The sequence below is a fragment of the Bos javanicus genome, chromosome 8 (assembly GCF_032452875.1).
Source record: "Bos javanicus breed banteng chromosome 8, ARS-OSU_banteng_1.0, whole genome shotgun sequence".
NCBI classification, from domain to species: Eukaryota; Metazoa; Chordata; class Mammalia; order Artiodactyla; family Bovidae; genus Bos; species Bos javanicus.
The window spans coordinates 43,037,619-43,061,596 of NC_083875.1; the positions used below are offsets into that span (position 1 = coordinate 43,037,619).

General features: G+C 41.3%; 1 protein-coding gene across 7 annotated transcripts in view; it reads right to left on the reverse strand.

Moving 5' to 3' along the window:
* SMARCA2 (SWI/SNF related, matrix associated, actin dependent regulator of chromatin, subfamily a, member 2) overlaps positions 1 to 23,978 on the reverse strand; it is a 179,781-nt gene that overhangs the window by 74,256 nt on the left and 81,547 nt on the right. For all 7 annotated transcript variants that reach the window (XM_061425431.1, XM_061425428.1, XM_061425433.1 and 4 more), the window contains exons 20-25: positions 21,661 to 21,768; positions 20,954 to 21,040; positions 17,325 to 17,371; positions 14,885 to 15,051; positions 6,672 to 6,835; positions 121 to 348 (exon numbers count right to left, since the gene is read on the reverse strand). In XM_061425431.1, the coding sequence (XP_061281415.1) occupies positions 121 to 348; positions 6,672 to 6,835; positions 14,885 to 15,051; positions 17,325 to 17,371; positions 20,954 to 21,040; positions 21,661 to 21,768 (801 nt within the window). The remainder of the gene's footprint in view (positions 1 to 120; positions 349 to 6,671; positions 6,836 to 14,884; positions 15,052 to 17,324; positions 17,372 to 20,953; positions 21,041 to 21,660; positions 21,769 to 23,978) is intronic.

Here is a 23,978-nt window from a genome sequence, read left to right on the forward strand (position 1 = left end):
CGGCTAATTTATTCATTTAATTAACACCAGCCCAGGAAATGCTTTAAAGAACAAAGAGGTCCTTCTTAACCCTCGCAAGACTCAAGGTCACTGACTTCTAGACTCGCCTTTCTGCCGTACCTCATTTTCCTCTTCGTGCTCCAGTATGGCCTGCAGGAAGGCCCTCCGCTCATGGCTGGAAGACTTCTGATCAAACATGCCCGCCTGGATCACCTTCTGATCCACATTCAGCTTGTACTTGGCGGCGGCGAGGATCTTCTCCTCCACGCTGTTGACCGTGCAGAGTCTCAGCACGCGGACCTCGTTTTGCTGGCCAATGCGGTGAGCGCGGTCCTGCGCCTGCAAGTCCTGTTGGAGAGAACCACATACTTGAGGGCCAATGCATTTGGGTTAGTGGCCGCGTCGCCCACCCGAGAGGAAACCAGGGAGGCGTTAATTAATCCACCTTTACTAATGCAAGATTCTGCTTACATTTATAAAATATACAAGCTACCTTCCTTCGAAAAATTCAAGGTCATTGCTAGCTGAGGGAACCTGAGTTCAAATTAACCAAGCCAACTGAAATACATCAGGTTTTGAAATCCAGGTCTCAAGATGGTTTTTTGTTGTTGTTCTTGTTGTTTGTTTTTAATGTGTCCCTAGGTTCACCAAATTTGTCCCTAACTAAAAAATAAATAAATAAATTTGATGTCACAAGTATGACTTCGATATTAACTACAACTAATCCTAAGTTTCGGAGATCTTCCCTGGTGGCTCAGATGGTAAAGCGTCCACCCACAATGCAGGAGACCTGGGTTCGATCCCTGGGTTGGGAAGATCCCCTGGAGAAGGAAATGGCAACCCACTCCAGTATTCTTGCCTGGAGAATCCCATGGACAGAGGACCCTCATAGGCTACATGGGGTCGCAGAGTCAGACACGACTGAGCGACTTCACTTTCACTTTCAACCCTAAATTGCAGGTTTAAAGTGAAAGTGAAAGTGTTTGTGGCTCAGCCCTGTCTGACTCTTTGCAACCCCATGGACTGTGTGGCCTGCTAGGCTCCTCTGTCCATGGAGTTCTAGCAAGAACACTGGTATGGGTTGCCATTCTCTTCTCTGGGGGATCTTCCTGACCCAGGAATCAAACCCAGGTTTCCCTCATTGCAGGCAGATTCTTTACCATCTGAGCCACCAGGGAAGCTGGTTGCAGGGTTAAAGGAAGGTGTTAAAGATGATTATTAAGATACTGCTGAATTATACACTCATACATTATACACATATCACACATTGTTCATAAAATGATTGTCCATGTAGCAAATTTTCTGGGATCTAATTCAAATAATCAAAGACTCAACCTTTAGTTTGGGGGAATGAAAGGGAAAGCTAGTCGAGTGGTAAACAAGTCAACATTCGGGAGATAGAAATTTGGCACTGTGTATCAAAAGTGTTAAAATTGATTGTGGTCCTTAACTTAGAAATTCCACTTCTGAAAATGCATCCTAAGGGAATAATCATGCATATGCACAAAGATTTACAATAAGGATGCACCTTTCAGCATTATATATTATTTTAAAAAGCAGAATTAAGTAAACATTCAACAGTAACAGATTGGTGAAATAAATTAGTCTTCTACCATATGTGCCAAGATAGTACATTAAAATTATACTGCAGAAAACTTAATGACACAAAGCTATAATATGTGAAAACTGCAAGTTACATATGAGTATGTACGTTATGCTCTATGTGCATATATTTATCTATACCAAGAAAAGGGAGAAAGGACAAATACTAAGAAGCCAATAATATTTACATGCATTGGAGAAGGAAATGGCAACCCACTCCAGTGTTCTTGCCTGGAGAATCCCAGGGACGGGGGAGCCTGGTGGGCTGCCGTCTCTGGGGTCGCACAGAGTTGGACACAACTGAAGCGACCTAGCAGCAGCAGCAAAATTATAGGTGTTGTTACATTTTCTTCATTTTATTTTCATGTGGTTTGGCAATTTTTTTTCTGCTTTGACTATATATTACTCTTGTAATAAAAAAATAAGGTTTTAATGAAATCTTTAAATAAAAACCTTCATAAAGCTATGAGGCAGAGTTACCTAATTTTAAGGCCACATAAAAACTTGTTGGCATGTTACTTTTATTTCGGTCCAGGTAATGGCTTCTGGGCCAATGTTAATTAGTTGTTTCCATGTGTCCTCCATTAAACCCATGTACATTTTTAGGGCAAAGGTCTGTCCCGTATCCTGCATCCCTGGCATCTTGAAAAATTTTTTTGCACAGAGCTGATACTCCATAGCTATAAGGCCATCATCCTGACAAGATGAGTTTCCTGGTCACTCATGCAGCTGTAAGACACAACAAGCTGAAGCCTGCCCAGGAGACCTGACTTTGCTGGCCCTTTACAATTAAATGACTAATTGGGCAAAAGTTTTTTCTCAGAAGATATCTGAATGGGAGAGCTAAACTATGAAGACAGCTGGGACTCATCCAAATTAGATTAGTTTCCAAAGAGGGGAAAGTGAGGAAGATCATTAAAAGCCGAAGGTATAGAGTCACTAGGGAGGAAACCCTACACTTCGTTTCCAAGCCCTGAGTCCGGTCCTCTCTCTCCACACATCTTCACCAGAAGGGCTGAGCAGCAGCCGAGTTGGGAAGTTCTGTGCCATCCGCCCCGATTATTTCCCAGAAGAGGGGTCGAATACCGATTCCAGAATAGGCCCAGTGGCAAATATTCCAGGCTCCCTGGGTCAAGAGCAAACATTGAGCAACTGTTCCTACCGAAGGCTGATACTCATTTTTCTTTCTTTTTCAATTGCACATTTTATATGTAAAAATGTGAGAATCATTCTTTGCTTGTATTGTGGTCCAGACTCAGGTGGTTGGCCAGACTTACCCCTGGGTTATAGTTTGAGCCTGTCCTAGAAGATGCTGATAAAACATAAAATACTAAGGTCCAGCTTGCAGCAGATTATGACAGGTGAGGAAGTGGAGAGCACGGACCATCTACAAACACGGGAACAAGTTCTTGAACCCTTGGGAGCTTGTTGCCATTACGTTTTTGCTGGTGGTGGAGGTGGTGGTGGTGGTGTTTTTTCACATGTTTAACATGATCTGTTTGGAAAATAGCAAAAATGACTATTTCTAGGCTGAAGTTTATGCAAGGTAAGCCTGTGGGCTTCCATGCCAAAAATAGGGGGAAATATCAATATTATGACAAAGAGGTAAGTATTACAATCACTGAATGGATTATTTACCATTTCTGCGGTCTTAGAGATCTGGAACCCCATCACACTGATTTAGGTGTGATGATATCTGAAGATAAGAACACAGCCTGAGAAAAGGACCTCCAAAGTAACTGTGCTGTTGACCTCTCTGTAATAACAACACAGCTCCTGCTCCACGGGTTAAAGTAAATAAAATAAAGTAAATACCCGTGTTTCTCTTAGAAGTTTGGAAATGAGAGTCCTGGTGACTCCAAAAGGTTTTAGTGATAATTCCACATTCGTATGTTCTATCTTTGACTTTAGCAATGGCCTCCAATTAGCAATTTTAAGGCCAGAATCTTCAACCTGTCAACCTATGTCAAATTAACCCCCTTTCACCAATGTGCCTTAATTTTGATTCAATGCAATAAAGAATAATTACAGGAAAAAAGTGTTTCTTCAATACATGCTGAAGCCAAGATGGAAAAAGAACTCTACAACTTTTATTTGGAGGGGGAGGTAACATTTATGCAAGTGTACAGGGTTGAAAGAACCCAAAGCCAGGATTTAAACCCTAACTTAGACATGGGTGTGAATCCTGGCTGTGCTTCCTGGGTTTCTTTACAGATAAAATACTCTGAGGATTACCTGAAATGAGGTATGCAAAGTGCCTCATAGTATCTGGGAGAGTTGTTGTTTAGTAAAAGTTAGTTCTCCTGCCTTTTAAATGAAAAATTAGTGTTCATCTGTATCACTCTAAGATCACTGATTTCTGAAAATTAAAAAAATAAGTCTGCCCAAACTAATGGCCATGTTTAAATAACAGGCATGAAAGAAAAAAAAATCTAGTCATTCTAGTTAACCAAATCAGGTGGAAATGAATCTACCTACGGCAGATATATAAATATCTGCAGAAATATATGGCCCAGTGCGAGGAATTTGGGATAAATTAGACCAGAGGAAATGTGGGGGTCTGTGTTTTGTTGCCCAAGTTTCAATTCACATGCATTGTGAACTGTTAGGCATGCATGTAACTTACTTTGATTCTGGGGTTCCATTTTAGCTACTGTTCATAAACGTGTGTGTGTGTGTGTGTGTGTGTGTGTGTGTGTGTGTGTGACAGAGAGGTAGAGACAGAAACGCATGGATGTCCCAGCATCCTTTCTCATGGTATACTAGCATTTCTGGAAACTAGATTTCCTTGGATTCTTAGCATAAACACTGTGCCAATGAGGGTGAACAGCTGAGATGCCACAGAAGTGTTTATCCTGGAAGATAAAATCTAGTGAACTCTCCATTCACCTACACCCAGGTTACTGTATCTCATTGAATATTTAGGCAGCAGCAACGAGGGTGATGTAAACAGCCAGGCAGACTGAGCGTCCTGGGAGGAGGGGAATCACACATCCTTCCCTAGATACTTAGCCTAGCTCAGTGCCCATGGCATAACAGCCCTTCAAAAAATGTTTGTGGAACATTTACCACGACAAGAGGAAAACTGTGGGTTTCTCCTGGGTCTCCCTGTGATTTGGAAAGAAATATGGGATATAAAAATATACAAGGCATATAAGACTATCTCCCGAAGACTAATACACTATATGCTGGTCACCTGTGACCCTTTTCAGGGTGAGAAAATTTCAAAAGGAACTCGACTTTAATGTCATCACTGAGAAAGAATGGCTGGTGGGCACATGCAGTGGTCAAGGCTGGTGGCCACCCAAAGGTTTGGAATCACTGCTTTATTCTTGAAGTCAGGGATCCCCAGATGTGTGAGGAAGTCTGTGTCTGAATCTCCCGGAAGCTTGTGTATAGGGAAGTCTAGACAAGTGGGAAGACCCTACAAAATTAAGGGTGAGGTGCAGGGAATGACAAGCAGGCATGGCTGTTTTTAAAAAGCTCCCTCGTAATTCTAATGCATCTGAACTCCACTTCCTGACAAAAACAACTTCTGTAAGCCTTTTCCACCCAATCTTCACAAGAACCTATGAGATGGTATGATTCTGCGTATTTATAGTCCATGAGACCTGTACAGGAAGGAGTCCAGGTTAAGCTGATGTAGAATTCACCTTCCTATGTGAGAGCTGCAGTTCTCTTTACTACTGTGAATCCATATTTGTTCCAATATGAATCTAATCCTCAAAAATATCACCCTGCATGTGTGCTAAGTCGCTTCATTCATTTTCAACTCTTTGCAACTCTATGAACTGTAGCCCACCAGGCTCCTCTGTCTATGGGATTTTCCAGGCAAGAATACTTGAGTAGGTGTCCATGCCCTCCTTCAGGGAATTTTCCCGACCCAGGGATCAAACCTGCATTTCTTACGTGTCCCGCACTGACAGGCAGGTTCTTTACCACTAGCACCACCCGGGGAGCCTGAATATTGCTCTACTGAGTATCTTATAGGCAGGTATACTACCTACCTCCCAGACGAAACTGCCACAAGGGACCTATTCTATTTGTTTTTTTAGTAGCTGCTCATAGAATATTCTATGCATTTTATTTATTTATTTTTTCTTCTTCTTTTTTTATTTTTATTTTTATTTTTTTTTTATTTTTAAACTTTACATAATTGTATTAGTTTTGCCAAATATCAAAATGAATCCGCCACAGGTATACATGTGTTCCCCATCCCGAACCCTCCTCCCTCCTCCCTCCCCATACCATCCCTCTGGGCCGTCCTAGTGCACCAGCCCCAAGCATCCAGCATCGTGCATCAAACCTGGACTGGCAACTCGTTTCCTACATGATATTTTACATGTTTCATTGCCATTCTCCCAAATCTTCCCACCCTCTCCCTCTCCCATTTTAAAAAATTGAAGTATAGTTGATTTAAAATGTTTTAGGTGTACAGAATAGAATATTTTTTGACGACGATTTTAAATAAAACACACAGAATAAAAACCTAATATACAAATTGTTTGACCTTGGGGGACATTATTTCCAGCTTTCTAGGACTCATTTTTACCAGGTGACTCAGATGGTAAAAAATCCGCCTGCCACTGCAGACCCAGGTTCAAGCCCTGGGTCAGGAAGACTCCCTGGAGAAGGGAATGGCTACCCACTCGAGTATTCTTGCATGGAGAATTCCAAGGACAGAGGAGCCTGGTGGGTTACAGTCCACGTGTCCACAAAGAGTTGGACACAACTGAGCAACTAACACTTTCAAATACACTTTGCTCAGTGGCAATCCCAGGAGATGGGGGATGGAGGGGCTTAAAATGAAGGGGAACCTTGAGTTTTTGTCCTGCAAACTTGAACTCTTCAAAGGCACACCAAAGGCATGTGTAAGACGTCTCAATATCTATGTTTCAAGGGATATAAGAAAGTAGACATAACAATGTGTTGGACTGTTTTCCCTTTGGAGACATGGTCCACTTGTTTAGGAATGTGCTCTGCCCCATAAATGCATATGAGGGAACCGCTAGCCTCCCCAGTCTTCTCCAGAAGGGAGGCTAGGGCACCAAAGGCAGAGAGATGCACACCTGATGAGGATTCCAGTCGCTGTCAAAGATGACCACAGTATCAGCGGCCTGGAGATTCAAGCCCAGGCCTCCAGCTCTTGTGCTCAGCAAGAAAATGAAATACTGGGACCCAGGTTCATTGAATTTCTTTAGCAAAGCAGCACGATCTTCAGACTTGGTGGTACCTGAAGGGATGAGAAAAATAAATTTGCCAATTAACTCCTGTCTGAAAATGGCACAGAGCTAGACAAAAGGGCCTGCTTCCTTGAGAAACAGACTCAGACTCCTCTTAGTATTGGTGAGGAAACCCCTAAGGTTTTTGCACTTTTGAAAGGAAAACTGAACATCTTGCAATTAGAAAAAAGAAAGAGATAGTAAGAGACTTTTCTCTAATCAAGAAGGAATGCTCTATCTACTCCTCATTGTTCCAAAATATTGAAAAGAGTTTAAATATTCTTATAGGGAATCTGTGAAACTTACAAATCTTGTAACATTCTTACGTTAACCTAAAACTCGGTGAAAACATTTTCCGGATTTATTTTCATGCTTGAAAACACCAAATAACTTAAAAAATATACACACACACACACGTTTAAAAGGATTATTATAATGGCTTAAAGCTACTTTGCCAGTCGACTTTAGAGTGGGGACTTGTTTATGCCCAAGAGAATGGAAACAAAAGGAAATTGATTTCTACTATATTTTGCCATTCGGATGGCTACTGAGCATGATCTGGCTAGTAAAAACATAAAATGTGAATGGAATATTTTTATACTTTTTAGCAAGACTTGAAACCAAAATAATTTTTTAAAAAAAGCAATCTCTGGGTCAGTTCTCATGCTGACATTCTGAACTGTTCAGTTCAAAGGATATAAACTAAAGACAAATAAAGCTGCAGGTAATACACTTGGCAATGGATCACCCCATGGTGTCTGATGAGACTCCAAAATAGTGAATAAGCAGGGAGTATGCAACCCCAGAATACAGAGTCCACTTTTGGGCATGAAGAACATATTCTGGGGTTTCATACTCTCTGCTTATTTAGTATTTTGGAGTCTCATCAAACATCATGGGGTGAGCCATGGCCAGGTGTATTACCTGCTGCTTTGTTTGGATTTAGACCAAAATGCAGTACTTGGGGGCAATCTAAAAAAATCAATAGAATGATCTCAGTTCATTTCCAAGGCAAACTATTCAACATCACAGTAATCCATGTCTACACCCCAACCACTGATGCCAAAGAAGCTGAAGTTGACTGGTTCTGTGAAGACCTACAAGACCTTCTAGAACTAATACAAAAAAAAAAAAAAAGGTGTCCTTTTCATCATAGGGAAATGGAATGCAAAAGTAGGAAGTCAAGAGATACCCAGGATAACAGCCAACTTTGGCTTTGGAGTACAAAATGAAGCAGGCAAAAGCTAACAAGAGTTTTAGCAAGAGAACACTGGTCATAGCAAACACTTTTTCCCAACAATATAAGAGATGGCTCTACACATGAACATAACCAGATGGTCAATACCAAAATCAGATTATGTTCTTTGCAGCTGAAGATGGAGAAGTTCTATACAGTCAGCAAAAACAAGACCTGGAGCTGACTGTGGCTCAGATCATAAGCGCCTTATTACAAAATTCAGACTTAAATTGAAGAAAGTAGGGAAAACCACTAGGCCATCCAGGTACGACCTAAATCAAATCCCTTATGATTATACAGTGTAAGTGACAAATAGATTCAAAAGGATTAGATCTGATAGACAGAGTGCCTGAAGAACTATGGATGGAGGTTCATAGCATTGTATAGGAGGTGGTGACCAAAACCATACCCAAGAAAAACAAATGTAAGAAGGCAAAGTGATTGAGGAAGCTTTACAAATAGCTAAGGAAACAAAAGACATGAAAGTCAAGGAAGAAAGGGAGAGTAGTCACCCAACTGAATGCAGAGTTCCAGAGAATAGCAAGGAGAGATAGGAAGGCCTTCTTAAGTGAACAATGAAAAGAAATAGAGAAAAACAATAGACTAGAAAAGACCAGAGATCTCTTCAATAAAATCAGAGATACCAAGGCAACATTTCATGCAAGGATGAGCACAATAAAGGACAGAAATGGTAAGGAACTTAACAGAAGCAGAAGGGATTAAGAAGAGGTGACAAGAATACACAGAAGAACTATACAAAAAAAGTCTTAACGACTGGGATAACCACGATGGTGTGGTCACTCACCTAGAGCCAGACATTCTGGAGTGTGAAGTCAAGTGGGCCTTAGGAAGCATTACTACCAGCAAAGCTAGTGGAGGTGATGGAATTCCAGTTGAGGTATTTCAAATGCTACAAGATGACACTCTCAAAGTGCTGCACTCAACGTGTCAGCAAATTTGGAAGTCAGCAGTGGCCACAGGACTGGAAAAGGTCAGTTTTCATTCCAATCCCAAAGAAAAGCAATGCCAAAGACTGTTTAAACTATGATACAACTGCACTCATTTCACATGCTAGCAAGGTTATGCTCAAAATCCTACAAGCTAGGCATCAGCAGTATGTGAGCCAGGAACTTCCATATGTACCAGCTGGGTTTATAAAAGGCAGAGGAACCAGAGATCAAATTGCCAACCTTCATTGGATCATGGAGAAAGTAAGGGAGTTTCAGAAAAACATCTACTCCTGCTTCTTTGACTATGCTAAAGCCTTGGTGTGGATCGCAACAAACTATGGAGAATTCTTCAAGAGCTGAGAATACCAGACCTCCTTACCTGTTTCTTGAGCAACTTGTATGTGGGCCAAGAAACAACAGTTAGAACAATACATTGAACAATGGAATGGTTCAGAATTGGAAAAGGAGTACAAGGCTGTATATTGTCACCCTGCTTATTTAACTTCTATGCAGAGTACATCATGTGAAATGCTGGGCTAGATGAATCACAAGCTGGAATTAAGATTTCTGGTAGAAATATCAATAACCTCAGATATGCAGATGATACTACCTCTTATGCCAGAAAGTGAAGAGGAACTAAAAAGCCCTCTTGATGAGGGTGAATAAGGAGAGTGAAAAAGCTGGCTTGACACTCAATAGTCAAAAAACTTGATCATGGCATCCAGTCCCATCACTTCAAGGCAAAGGAGAAAAAGTAGACACAGTGACAGATTTTATTTTCTTGGGCTCCAAAATCACTGTGGATGGTAACTGTAGCCATAAAAACAAAAGACGCTTGCTCCCTGGAAGGAAAGCTATGACAAATGTAGACAGAGTCTTAAGAAGCAGAGACACCACTTTGCCAACAAAGGTGCATATAGTCAAAGCTACGGTTTTTCCAGTGGTCACATACGGATGTGAGAATTGGTCCGTAACGAAGGCTAAGCACCAAAGAATTGATGCTTTCAAATTGTGGTGTTGGAGAAAACTCTTGAGAGTCCCTGTATAGCAAGGAGATCAAACCAGTCAATCCTAAAAGAAATCAACCCTGAATATTCATTTGAAGCACTAATGCTGAAACTTCAATACTTTGGCCACCTGATGCGCAGAGCCGACTCTTGGAAAAGACCATGATGCTGGGAAAGATCAAGGGCAGGGGAAGGGGGCGACAGAGGATGAGATGGTTGGGTGGCATCACTGACTTAACGGACATGAATTTGAGCAAACTCCAGGAGACAGGTGAGGATAGAGGAGGCTGGTGGGCTACAGTCCACGGGGTTTCAAAGAGTCGGACACAACTTAGTTACTGAACAACAACATCACAAAGGTCCCCAGATTTGCATTCCAAATCTGTCCCTTACTCACAAAGTGTTTGTAGTGTATTCACCTGGCCATTTCATGAACTGCATTGGGGAAAAGGAAAAAAAAAAAATCCTATGATATTCCACCTGAATATATTTTACCAGAAAAATGTAGCTGCAGAGTTTTGAAAAAGGCTTTAGGCTGTTGGGAAATATGTATGCATATTACTTGATAGTCACTAACTGCCTGCTATACAAATATTATTTCTACATTATTTCTATTAGTTCTTTTTTTAAGGATGAAAATATACCCGCAATTTATTTCAGAGGATTAAAACATTTAAGTGACTGCAGCTGATGGAACTGAGTTACTGTGGAGGTTCAAGTTCCCAAATATGAGGGGAATCTGTCTTTCACATTAATAAAAATAGTACTCTCCTGTGGTGGGGGAGGGGATGTAGTTTCTGAATATAGCAAACGGGGATTAGAAACCAGGTCCTTTGGGTGTCCCCATTCAATGGAGAAATGTTCTTTAGAGCTCATTTTACTTTCTAAATCAGATTTCCAGTTGAGAAACCTGGTCAAACCTTTCAGTGATGAACTGCAAAAATTTAGATTTGCAGGGAAGGACACAAAATGTGTTTTGTTGAACAATGTTTCAAAAATGTGGTGTCCTTCTTTCTTTTATATGGTGTCCTTTCTTTTATGTTCAGAACCAGCATTCTGAGATCACAGTGAACTGTGTGCTCACAATGACAATGGAAGGCAAGTTCCGTTCTATCATGAAACCTTTTTGCTACATCATCTGTCCAGATACAGTGATTTTTTTAAAAAAATTATTGGTTCACATTTCACCCTCTGTCACAAATAGCCACAGAAACAAGCAAATAAAAATCTTTCCAATATGGGGAAATAAGACATTCCCAGAGATAACAGTACAGTCAGCTCTTTGTAGTCTTGGGTTGCACATTCAGGGATTCAACTAAGAGTGGATCAAAAGTATTTGGAATTTTTAAAAAATACTATAAAGTTCCCCAAAGCATAATTTGAATTAGCTGAGCACCAGCAATGATTTACACAGCATTCATATTGTATTAGGTATAATAAGTAATCTAGAGATGATTTAAATTATATGAAAGGACTTCCCTGGTGGTCCAGGGGTTAAAAATCCACCTGCCAATGCAGGAGACACAGGTTTGATCCATGGTCTGGGAAGATTCCACGTGTCTTGGGTTAACTGAGCCCGTGAGCCACAGCTACTGAATCTGCATGCTGCAACTTCTCAGCCTGTGTGCCCCAGAGCCTGTGCTCTGCAACAAGAGAAGCCCCCACTCAATGCAACTAGAGAAAGCCTATGCAGAGCAACGAAGACCCAGCACAGCAAAGAATAAATAAAATTAATAAGTAAAAAAATTTTTTTAATGTTATAAAAATACATAAAGTATATGGGAGGATGTGCATAGGTTATATGTAAATATTGTACCAGTTTATATCAGGGACTTGAGCATCTGCGGATTCTAGTATTTGTGGGGGTCCTGGAACCAGTCCCTGACTTGATACTGAGGAATGAGGGACCAACTGTATACACAGCATGGAACCTGACAAATTATAAGGCCAGGAAAAGATGTGATTGAGTTACTTCTCATGCAAAGCTATGGCATTTCTTATGACAAGGTTCAGAATTTTCTGGATTACTATTTCCATTAGTCAAAGGTTCCCCGAGCCAAGATATTTGCTGATCATCAGCAATCTTTGGCATACTGCTCAAGGAGATTCAAACTACCATGTCAGGGTTTATTTCCAGCCTAAGAAATGCTGCTTGTATATGGGCACAGGATTTAAAGTGTATCAAGTCCAGGTTCTTTTAGACTTTGATGCAGAACATAACCAAGAATACAATTAATAATAAAGGCAATTGTGTTGAAAATTGCAAATTTTCCAGAAGGAACACACTGTCAGGCTTTTATGATTACTCATTTTGACTTAGTTTCAGATGCTTTTGGAAAATGTTGTCTTCTGGGACTTAACTTTACTGCTTACTCTCATTCAAAAATCGTTTCTAGTGAAAACAAAGACTATGATGGAATCATAGTTAAATCTATCCATGCAACCATAATCTTTGCCAGGAAAAAAAATCTACTTATCTGTCATCAAATTTTTTTTCCTGAGGCCAAAAATCTGGGACATCAAATTGAGCAATGAAAATCCAAAGTCATTTTAACAATTGGGTTAAGGGGATGTGGTTGGAGGGTGGTACAGTTGGAAGTGGGTGTACTAATTTATCCATGTGTATGTTGATTGTTTGCCCATGAATTCTAACTCTGAAACAAATGGCTGTTGCTTCTTTCAGCTAGAGGTCCATGAAGGCTTCTGAATGCCATCTGTAACACTTAATGAACTTGCTTGCTTCTTTCCTCCAACCTACTCTTTGCTAGCAGGATCAGTGAGTGGCTCGTTCTCTTGAAATGGTCTGGTCATTTTCAATTAATTAAAAGTTGCTGAATAAGTTAAAAATCATTCTTAAAAATATTGTCTCTAGGAAAACCTGCATTTACAGAGATGAGAATTCATCTTGCTGGATTACAAAAACTGATTCTAAACTAATGTGCAATCAGAGATATCAAAGTTACAATTTGGTTTCACCATCTGCCTCATGTGTAAACTTCGGCAAGTTAACTTATCTCTCTAAATCTCTGTTTTCTCATCTGTTAAATGGGGATTGTGTTTATACCTTGTTTGCTAAGAAAAATTAAATAAATAATGCACAGGAAGTGCTTTGCCTGGTATCCCACATGTACTGATAGTAGGCATTCTATAAGCATGAGCTTTTCTGACTATTATGATTGATAAAAATAAGGGCAGCAACCAACAGACAAAGATACTCTCTCAAGCTGGCAAGGACACATGAGAAAGATTTGTTTCAAGGAAGTCACTTCTTGCCAGTTTTCCAGACTCAAATATTCCAAAGCCACAGTCCTCAGGGAGCTGAGATTCCAGTCAAAATGATACAAAGCAGTAAACAATAGTTCTGCAGGACATCCATGAGGGAAAACAGAGCTGGTGGCCTCTCACCTGAGCAGCAGTGAAGGCGGGCTTGCCTTTCAAAGGAAGAACGCTACCTGCACTTAGCCCTCAAAGAGAGGGAGGAAGGAACAGGTTGAGCCTGAGGACAAGACTCAAGGCAGATGTGCCTAAAGACAGACTGGCTGATAGACCTGTGTTATGAATTCAGAATCAATGCTTACTTAACCATTAATCTGTTTTCAGTGACTTCAAGGAGAGGGAACTGTGTTAGTAGCTCAGTCGTGTCCAGCTGTTTGTGACCGCATGGACTGTACCCCACCAGACTCCTCCGTCCATTGAATTCTCCAGGCAAGAGTACTGAAGTGGATTGCCATTCCCTTCTTTAGGGGATCTTCCTGACCCAGGGATCAAACCTGGTATGCTGCTTTACAGGTACATTCTTTACCATCTGAACCACCAGGGAAGTTCTTTAAAAAATCAAGTTTGTCAGAGGGTATAATTAATTTAAGAGTTAACAATGCCCTAATATGTATACCATATAGAGAATTCACTTAAAAATTCAAGTAAGAGAAAATATGGCAGGTCCAAAGTTGGTATATATCCAGTTGTATCCAGTTCATAGCAAGAGGGTGAGAAAATGTTGGATTGAAAATAAAGCATCTTTTAATGGAACATAAACTTTAAATTTTCCACTTGACAATAACTTGAATGTTACATTAGATAAAAATTGGTACTAGAAACACCATGCAGGAATTCAATGCTATCCTGGCTGTAAACCAGCTCCTATTCACCACTCTTGGAAAATGTTACCCCCTGCCATAGTAAGAACATTTTGGTATCCCCAATCTCTGAAATGCTAGGGCTGCCATCCAAATCATACAGCAATTTAGGAAGTATCTCTAAATTCATATTTTCTTCCGTTCATATTTTTTGGCTAATTTTTTAAAGACATGGTGTCACTCTAAAAATCAGGCAAATATTCTGCATAGTTCACAAAATCCAGCAAACAATGAAGCCATGTCTTTTAAGGTAGCATGTATATACTTCTATTTAGAAAATGAGAAAAGTTTTAATGATAGATATAATCTTATGTGGACTATTACACTGTTACTGAAGAAGGGAATTATAACTTTTATCCCTTTAAAATATGCCTTCACATTAAAACCTAAAGGTTTATCAAAATATTCTATATGGGGGGGGGGGTGCATAGAGAATAGACAAGCCCAAAGGCAAGAAGAGTTTTTTAATTTGAGTTTAGTGTAATTGTGGTACTTATAAATGATTTTAAGTCACGTGCATTGGCTTGAATGTAGGAAAAACATCTGCTCAAAGATTTCAGCTTATTTTAGGCTGGAGGATATAAAAACTGCTATCTAGAGAACCTGGACCTCACTCTGCTAATTCTTCAAACAATTTTACCCCTGCTTTTGACTGAGGTTGGATCTGAGTTGCCAGTATCCCTGTACTCTGAATAGCATGGCTGTGAAGCCTAATTCCTTACACACTCACCATCAAGGCGCAGGTAAAGGAAGTTCCGAAAAGCAAAGTAATCCTCCATGATGGTCATGAGGGACGTCATCTGGCAGAAAAGCAGCACGCGGTGGTTAGTCGCTCTCAATTTTGGCAGAATACGATCAAGTAGCTCAAACTTTCCCGAGGCCCGATACAGCTCAGCCCTGAACCCAAAAATGCAAAACAAGAAGACAGTATTACTGCTGTCTTCTTGAAGGATCCAGTAGAGCTTTGCTTTTCATACATTCAGTGCCTTGTGCATAGTAAACATTCAGTGAATAACTACAGAATGAATGAATGGATGAGTACCTAGCCACTCCAAAGCAGTGGAGAGTATTTCATGGAAAAATAGAATAAATTTGTAGAAAACCCATAAAGAGTACATTATATACTGTAGGTATGATGACAGATTCTAGAAAGAAAAGGAAACCTTCTCATGTTCTTTATAGTTTCACTCTCTGTCTCAACTCTTTCTTTCTCGCTGTCCCTCCTACACATACATACATGTATATTATGTCATTTCCTTAAATGTCTACTTATTAAATTCATAAAACAACTAATTTAGGGCATTGCAATTCCCTGAAACACTTACTGAGCATCTACAGTGTGCTAAGCACACTACTGAGCATGTGCATAAGCAAAATGGAATCTCTGCTTTCCAAATGGGCAATTAGCGACTTAGGATACGTACTAAAAAGACAAACAGATACCTTCTTTGCATAAGAACAGTGTGTGGCAAATGTCAGCCCTGGACTGCTGCCTGTTTTTGTAAATAAAGTTTTATTGGAACACGGCCAGGCTTGCTCATTTATATTTGCCTATGGCTGCTTTCAAGCTACAACGACAAAGTTGAGCTGGTGCAACTGAGACTTTTGGGACAGCGAAAGTGAAAATTTTGAGATCTGGCCCTTGGCAGAAAATAATTTGCCAGCTCCTGGTTTAGAGCATCAAGGGTGACCCCAATGAAGAAATAACAGTGTAGCCTAAAACCTGACATAAAAAGCAAAAGGCAGCCAGGTGAAGAAGGGAGACTCAGGAGTGAAGAGGAAGAGATTCCAGGAAATGGAAAGAGTATGTGCAAAGGCCCTGAGGAATAAAGGAATCTGGAGAGTCTAAAAAATGGAAAAAAAAATGGTGTGTGTGGCTTATGCATAAGTCGAGGAGTGGAGGGGGGATACTGGGAGATGAGAGCAGAGATGAAGAGGGTGGGGGGCAGGTTTAGACAGATCCTGTAGGGCTCTCTTAGTTTTAGTTTTAAGTGAAATGGAAAGCCATTGATGGGTTTTATACAGGGGGGCCACGAGAGCTGACATCTTTTTAAAAGATGTACACTGTGAAGAATGGATTGGGGAAGAGATAGACTCCTGGAGATTCACATAAAAAATAGAAATTCACATTAAAAAAATACGATGGCAGAGTGCTATCAGATAGAGAACATTAGTGAGCTAGAGTAGAGATTTTTCCCTCCCCAAGAAACCATTCTCTGCTTTTATCAACAGGGGTAATATTACATTATTAAAACTTAGTTGTAGGGGGATACTGTTGGGAAAACTCACCAGTGTATATGCATTCTAGCCTATAACATTGAAATGTAACACTGGCAGTGATTTTATGACACAGAGAACAGGTAGATTTTTCAAGGGCAGGTCTTCTCAACATCCATTCCCTGCTCTGAGAACTGTCCTTCAAACACCCGCAGAGGCCATGTTTTCAGTACACAGTCTGGCCACCCTGACAGCAGCAGCAGTGTACTCAGCATCCAGAGAGGACAGCCTGGTGGCAATGGTCCTGCATGGCTTCCAATTCCTGGTTCTTGGTCCACTGACACAGCCTGCCCTTGGGATCAAAGAATGACCCCTTTATCTTAATAAGAAAATCTCCCTGGTGCCGAAACAAGCAAAACAGAGGCTTTCTATTGATGCAAGGTACTTTTTCGTTCTTGTCACAGGCATGTGTCTCTTCAAGGTCCAAATGAAAAATATTTCTTATACAGACCATGCTCCAGCAAATGTCTGTAAAGTTGTACATGTTTATAGCAGATGAGACATCTTCCTCTCATGCACATTAATGTTAAATACTGACTTGAGATCTCATATGTTAAATTCTCTTTGAGCTCAAGCTGCACTATTGGTTATAAGTATCAACCTTCTGAAGCTCTGACAATGTTTTTAGAACACTAGGACATTGTTAAGTCTATTAAAGGAGATCTATGTCCTCTGAATAGCCACTTGCTCAAGGCATGTAGTATTTATGCCAGTAAAGTAAAAGAGAATGCTGATATCGTTCTGGTTAACAACTTCTGCACCCTCTGCTGAAGAGAGGGGCTGCTGAGGAGGCTGGCAGTACTGTATTTGTGTGACAGGAAACACTAGAGAGAAAAGTTTAGGTAGGACCAACAAACCATTTTTTGGAAGAAAAAAAAAAAATTAGGATTTACCCATTGATGACCCCATTTGAATAGCCCAGGTGTTCAGCAAAGGATTCCTTTAAAAGAGAGAGAAGAAAAAGGATTTTTAAAAACAGATCTGTAATTATTGACATAATAATTATTCTATTAGTGAGGTCATCCTATTTCTAGAATGCAATTAAACAAAATAATAAGTAAAAAAATACTCATTATGGAAAGAACCAGGAACTCAAAGCCTTTGAATTCAGACTATAGCTTTGCCAGAAATATATCCTGTAAGTTTTGGCAAGGCTCCAGACTCTCATACTGAGATGACAGGGTTAGTTCACTCATCAAACAGTGATTAAATGTTCACTGGCCCAGGGCTGTGGTAGGCAGGTACTGGGGATCCAGAAAAAAAGGAAGTAAAGGGAGTACTTACACCCCAAGGAGCTTAGAGTCTTGGTAAGAGGAAGAGCTTAATATAAGCAAACCAGGATTAATATCCACACATCAGTATACTGTGGAAATGTTCAGCAGTAAAAGTCATGATGATTACATATGTATTAAGTATCTAGATCTTAGTTTAGTGCAGTCATAACATCCCTTCCACGCTGTGCTTTTCTGCATTATAAATAAGGCCCTAAATGTACACCACCCCTCAGGTAACTGGCATCCACTTTTAAAATACAAAACTTAACTACATATTTCCCTCCTCACTGATTCTGTGGAAGAAATAAATAGCTGTTCCCCATGTGATTTTCGTATCCCTACTTGATGGAAGGGGAGGCCATCTGTGGGGAGGAGAGCACGTCACACCTTCACTTAACCACCAGCTGTCTCCCTTCTCTGCCTCCCTTCCCTCCTGGATCACCAAAGCTTTCCTCCAAGGGGACCAGATCTTTCCCGCTGGGCTCCACTCCCAAACACGCTCATCATTTACGGTGGGCCCCGGCCCCTCCGGATGCTGCCCCGCTGGCAAAATGAACGCTGATGGATCACAGCCCAAAACCCTACCCTGGCTCCAGGAATCGTGCCTTTCCTCCCTACAGGTGGCCAGTCTTGACTCGATTTTTGAGGTTCCATCTGTTTCCATCTGTATGTATCAGTGGGTGGTGATATGGTCAGGTATCAGCAGCATTTTAAAAACTCTGTTTTCAGAGCTCTGGTTTAAAGATCCCCAGGGAGGCAGTGAGCCCAGTCGGGAGACTGGGTTTCTACTATCAGGTACTATGAACAAAGGATGTGTAAGCAAACAAAACAAAGACAAAAGCAAAACGCACACGATTCACAAGTGTGATACCCTTGCCAGTCACTGTGGGTCTTGTTTCCAGGAATATCCTCCTGAAAGCTTTTCATGCTAAAAAAATTGTAAATCTAAGTCTGTCTTTCTATGGACTGCTACTTAAAATGCAAACAAGCCAGGGAAAGGAGGGTGTGTTCCTTAAGCTTAGCTTCTCTGATCCCCTTCCCCACTTCCCAGGTGTTCCAAACAGAAGCTTGAGGGTAGAAGGCATGCCCCCCAACCCTTCCTGACATGACCCAGAGTGTTTCAAAGGTGCATTTTGGTATGACAAATGAAGTAAGACTGACATTTAATTTTCATAAGTCTCAAGTCCTCAAATCCTTACTCAATCCTGAATATTCATTGTAAGGACTGATGTGAAGCTGAAGCTCCAATACTCTGGCCACCTGATACAAAGAACTGACTCATTGGGAAAGACCCTGATGCTGGGAAAAATTGAGGGCAGGAGGAGAAGGGGACGACAGAGGATGAAATAGTTCGATGGCATCACAGACTCAATGGACGAGTTTGAGCAAGCTCTGGGAGATGGGGAAGGACAGGGAAGCCTGGTGCTTTGCAGTCCATGGGATTTCAAAGAGTCAGACACGACTGAGCAACTGAACAATAACAAACCCTGTATATTTTTGCTGAATATCTAAAAATTGTTTTTAAGAAAATATAAGATGGTGGGTGACAGGTAAACCTGATATGATCCCAATCATTTTCACCATTAGACCTTTTTTCAGCTCCCCCAACCCAACATGGGTTTTGCTGGTGGCTCAGTGGTAAAGAATCCACCTATAATGCAGGAGTCACAGGAGATGTGGGTTCAGTCCCTGGGTTGGGAAGATCCCCTGGAGGAGGGCATGGCAACCCACTCCAGTTATTCTTGCCTGGAGAATCCCCATGGACAGAGGAGCCTGGTGGGCTACCGTCCATAGGGTCACAAAGAGGCAGACACGACTGAAGCGACTGAGCACACATGCATGCAACCCAACAAGCCACCCCCACTAATACATTGATACCTTATGGCCTGTTTATCACATTACTGGTTTACCAGACACTTCGTATGTTCTTTAGTTTAAACATTTATCCTTTTGCCAGCCCTATCATCTATCACCATCTGATGACAAGTCAAATACACTATAGCCTGGAGATGCTAAGTGACTTACACCGGGTTTTACAGGGGTGAAAGTGGTCTGGGGTGTGGACTCATTACCGCACCAAGGACTCTCCTGCTATGTGTCTAAGCAGGCTTGTTGGTGGGACCTTGCCCTCCTTCTTTACTACAGTTGTTGCCATTGCATTGTCATTTTACTTAAACTAAGGCCTCTCTACTCTATAAAAGGCCTGTCCCTAAAGCAACAGCAGTGTCAGGAGTTAATTCTAATTTTATCCTACAGTTGGGACAGGACTCCAGGATATGGACAGAGGTGCAATACATGCTCTTACCTAACAAGCGTGATTACCAAAAACAAGGACAAAAAAAGAAAAAGAATCTTCAAAGTCAAGAACATTTCAGTCTCATTCCCAGGAATATGCTTCTGAAAGTTAAATCCCTAGAGCCTTCTATTTATTTACTTGTTAATAAACCAGTGAAAATCCGGAGCCTGCAGCGTGCTGCCCCACGCCTCCTGCTCCTCTGAAGTGGACAGTAAGCAGCAGACTGGCAGTGACTGCTGCCAGGACCGCACACATCCAAGGGAACCCTGGAAAGTGGAGGCTACAATTCTGACTCCTTTCCCTTCCTGCTCAAGTCAATGGCTCCTACTGGGGTGAAATTGTCAACTTAGGAAACTCATTCACATGTAGCAAACAGGGCAGAAAATGTCCTCTCCCCTGAAAATAGCTTCCTAGAGACCAGAGCATCAGGATAAAAAAACCTGGATTTACACCATCATGGAAGAAGCCAGAAAGGAAAAATACAAATCTAAGAAACAGTCTAAAGTCAGTGATTTTCACAGGGCGAGTATCTCAGGAACATCTTTCCCTTCAACGAATATAAACCCATTCTTTTAGTATTTTTCCACATCATCCTTCTGAGGAAGCTGGATGTATCTGTCATTATCCTCCATGTCAGAGCACCTACTATAATGAGGCAATTCACAGTACTTACCCGAACTCACATAATGAGCCCTGGTGTACAGCATTTTCTCACCACTTCAAACTCCTGCCTATAAAATTCCAGATGCCCAAGTGTCTGATGCCAATGAGAATCCATAACCAGAAACCTCATGTCTGTTAATTCTGCTTATCAAGCTACCAGACCGTGTAGTTTCAACTTCCACATGTTTTAGCTTTGCTTTATTTTTTTATTATAATTTTGTTTTTCAATGTAGTATTAGTAGAAACTGACCGATTAGGATCAAGGTCACAACGGAGAACGCAGGCTTACCTCAATGTGCTGAAACATATACGGGTGATTGCAGATCTTTCTCAACTGCATGATGGTGTTCATTAGTGTCTTAGCACCTCCTTTCCCCTAAGGACAAGCAGAGGAGAGTCAAAATATACGTTATTAATTGATCAGCTATTTCCCATTTCTTTTTTTCCCATTTCCCTAAAGTAGGTTTCTATAGAAAGAGCAAAGAGCCATAGGTCGTCTCTGTAACCTACACTTCCTACTGTCCAAAGCTCCTGTTACTATTACACAGCCATTTCTGAATTAGATAGACCATCTTCCATGTGAGTTATCTGAGAGGAGGGAATTATATCCAGTGGATGGCTTTGAGAAATGACTGTCCATCCGGTAGGATTCTGGGAAGACAGAAGCATGGCACAGATGCCCAGGGATGAAACTGGCTTTTAAAACCTAAAATGCTAGCCTACCCTTAGGCAGATATATTGTGTGCAGACCGACACGAACAGAGCTAACTGTTTTGGTGATATGAACACCAAGACGGTGTTCATTTCTAACTGCTCCAATACAGGTAAAAGGCCAAGGGATTTCCTTTGGCAGCAACAATAATAGCTCCCAAAAAGGCCCTGTAATTTGCTTTGACAAATCAGCAGCCGTGGGGATATTTGCTGGGAGTGTCCAGTGGCACAGCCCTAAGAAGAACTATGACAGCACCTTGAGTTGTGTCACCTTCCACCACGTACCTTCTTATCTTTCTCTGAACCATCTGTGAGGAGGATCCCTTTGGCTTGCATGTGGCGATACAGAATCTTCTGCAGAGCTGACATGTCACACTTGATCACATACTCAACCTGGGGAAAGAAGAACAGTACATAGGCTAAGAGCAGGAGAGAGAAGGAGCCTGTCCTAAGGAGACTGTTGAGACATGGCTGCTGGTGGCTCTCCTGGAATCATGAAGGTATCTCTTTCTGCTTCTTGGATTCATGGAGGTTGGGGGGCGCGGGGGGGCATGATGGAGGAGCCCACAGTTATCACTGCTCAAGGTACCATTATACGGAAGGGACATGCAAAAGGTGATATGTCACTCAGGCCAGGGTCATGTTTCCTGAAATTTCTTGACTTGTTCCACATTTGAGAAAGAGAGAGGCTGGCAGACTGTTCAAGTTCATATATATTTAATACTGCTGCTGCTGCTGCTAAGTCGCTTCAGTCGTGTCCGACTCTGTGCGACCCCATAGACGGCAGCCCACCAGGCTCCCCGTCCCTGGGATTCTCCAGGCAAGAACACTGGAGTGGGTTGCCATTTCCTTCTCCAATGCATGAAAGTAAAAAGTGAAAGTGAAGTCGCTCAGTCGTGTCCGACCCTCAGCGACCCCATGGACTGCAGCCTACCAGGCTCCTCCATCCATGGGATTTTCCAGGCAAGAGTACTGGAGTGGGGTCCCATTGCCTTCTCTGATATTCAATACAGAGTGTGTGTATATATATATATATATATATATATATATATATATATATATACACGGCTTCCCTGCTGGCTCAGACGGTAGAGTCCGACTGCCTGCAATGTGGGAGACCTGGGTTTGATCCCTGGGTTGGGAAGATCCCCTGGAGAAGGAAATGGCAACCCACTCCTGTATTCTTGCCTGGAGAATTCTGTAGACAAGCCTGGCCGGCCGCAGTCCACGGGGTTGCAAAGAGTCAGACACGACTGAGGGACTAACTTTCACTTTCACATATATATGCATTTCCTCTGCTTCCCAACTATACCCTGTTTCATACAAACAGAACAGTTTGAGGAAAAACAGTACCCAGCCAATATCCTCCGATTTTTTTTTTTTTTGGAAAATATCTTTTTAAATGATCCTGTGTGGCTGGCTTCCCTCAATTCTGATCCTGAACGGAGACTCCTAAGCGCCTAGGTTGACTGTAGGTAACTACCCTCTGCTTTTGAAGGATGAGAGGATACTACTTGTGGGAACAGTAGGCAAAGCAGAGGAGTGAGCCCACAGTTAAACGCAGCTTTATGACCATCTTTTTTAGAGGCAAGGCCTTGTGTGCTTCCACTTGAAACAACGGAAAAATCCGGTTTTAAACTGTGAAAGAGAATTCACGTGTGGGTGTTTTCGCATCCACCTGCAATACTTCTCACACACTCCTAATGCACGCAGTCTGCCTTGATTATTTCCTATTATTATTTTTCTTTATGAAAAAAAGTCTCCAGAATACAAATGTGTAATTTTCATAATAAACATCAGATTAATGCCTAGAAATCTGCAGAATGTGATTAAAAGTAAATCAGCAAGCTGCCTAATGTTTAACAAACTGATTAAAAGTGATCAGGTTATTTTCAGCTCTGAGGACCAGAGTGAGGAGGTCACAGATGAAGAGAAGTTGAATATTCATCTGACTGTTGCTTTAGAAGGGGTCTGTCAGGCCAGCTGGAACCGCAATTAATAGCATTTTGCCACTTGTTTTGATGCAGCAAATCAGATTAGAGAAAGATGAGCTCTTTTGCAGAAAAGTAAAGAAAAACAAGTGACCCACCATAAAGTTTTTAATGACCTTCTTGGCCAGAGAAGAAGAACATCTCCAAGTTTTAATAAATAAGCATGCACTTAATATGGCTTTTGTGTTTTACAGACTTGATCGTGGCATGTTTTAAAGTACTTTGACTTTCTCAAGTGCTGTTAACTCTCCATGTAACTTGATCATGGTGAAGAAAATATTAAACAACTTCAGACTTTGCAAGCATAATGATAAAAATGACACCGGGGGCTAATATTATTGAGCTCTTTCTATGGACCAGGCCCTATGCAAAGGTGCTTGGTGTGCCTTCTCCCATTTTACCATATAAGAGCTGTAGGGCAGAGTTAAATTCAGTGGTGTTTGCATTTTACAGATAAGGAACCTGAGCATCAGAAATGTTAGGTGACTGGGTTGAAATGATGCAGCTATTCAATGATCCAGTTAGGATCAAACCAGCCTGCACTTTCTTAAGCTCTACACTAAACATAACCAAGAGGACTTTCAGGCTCCCTAGTTCTGCCCTGATGTTCAT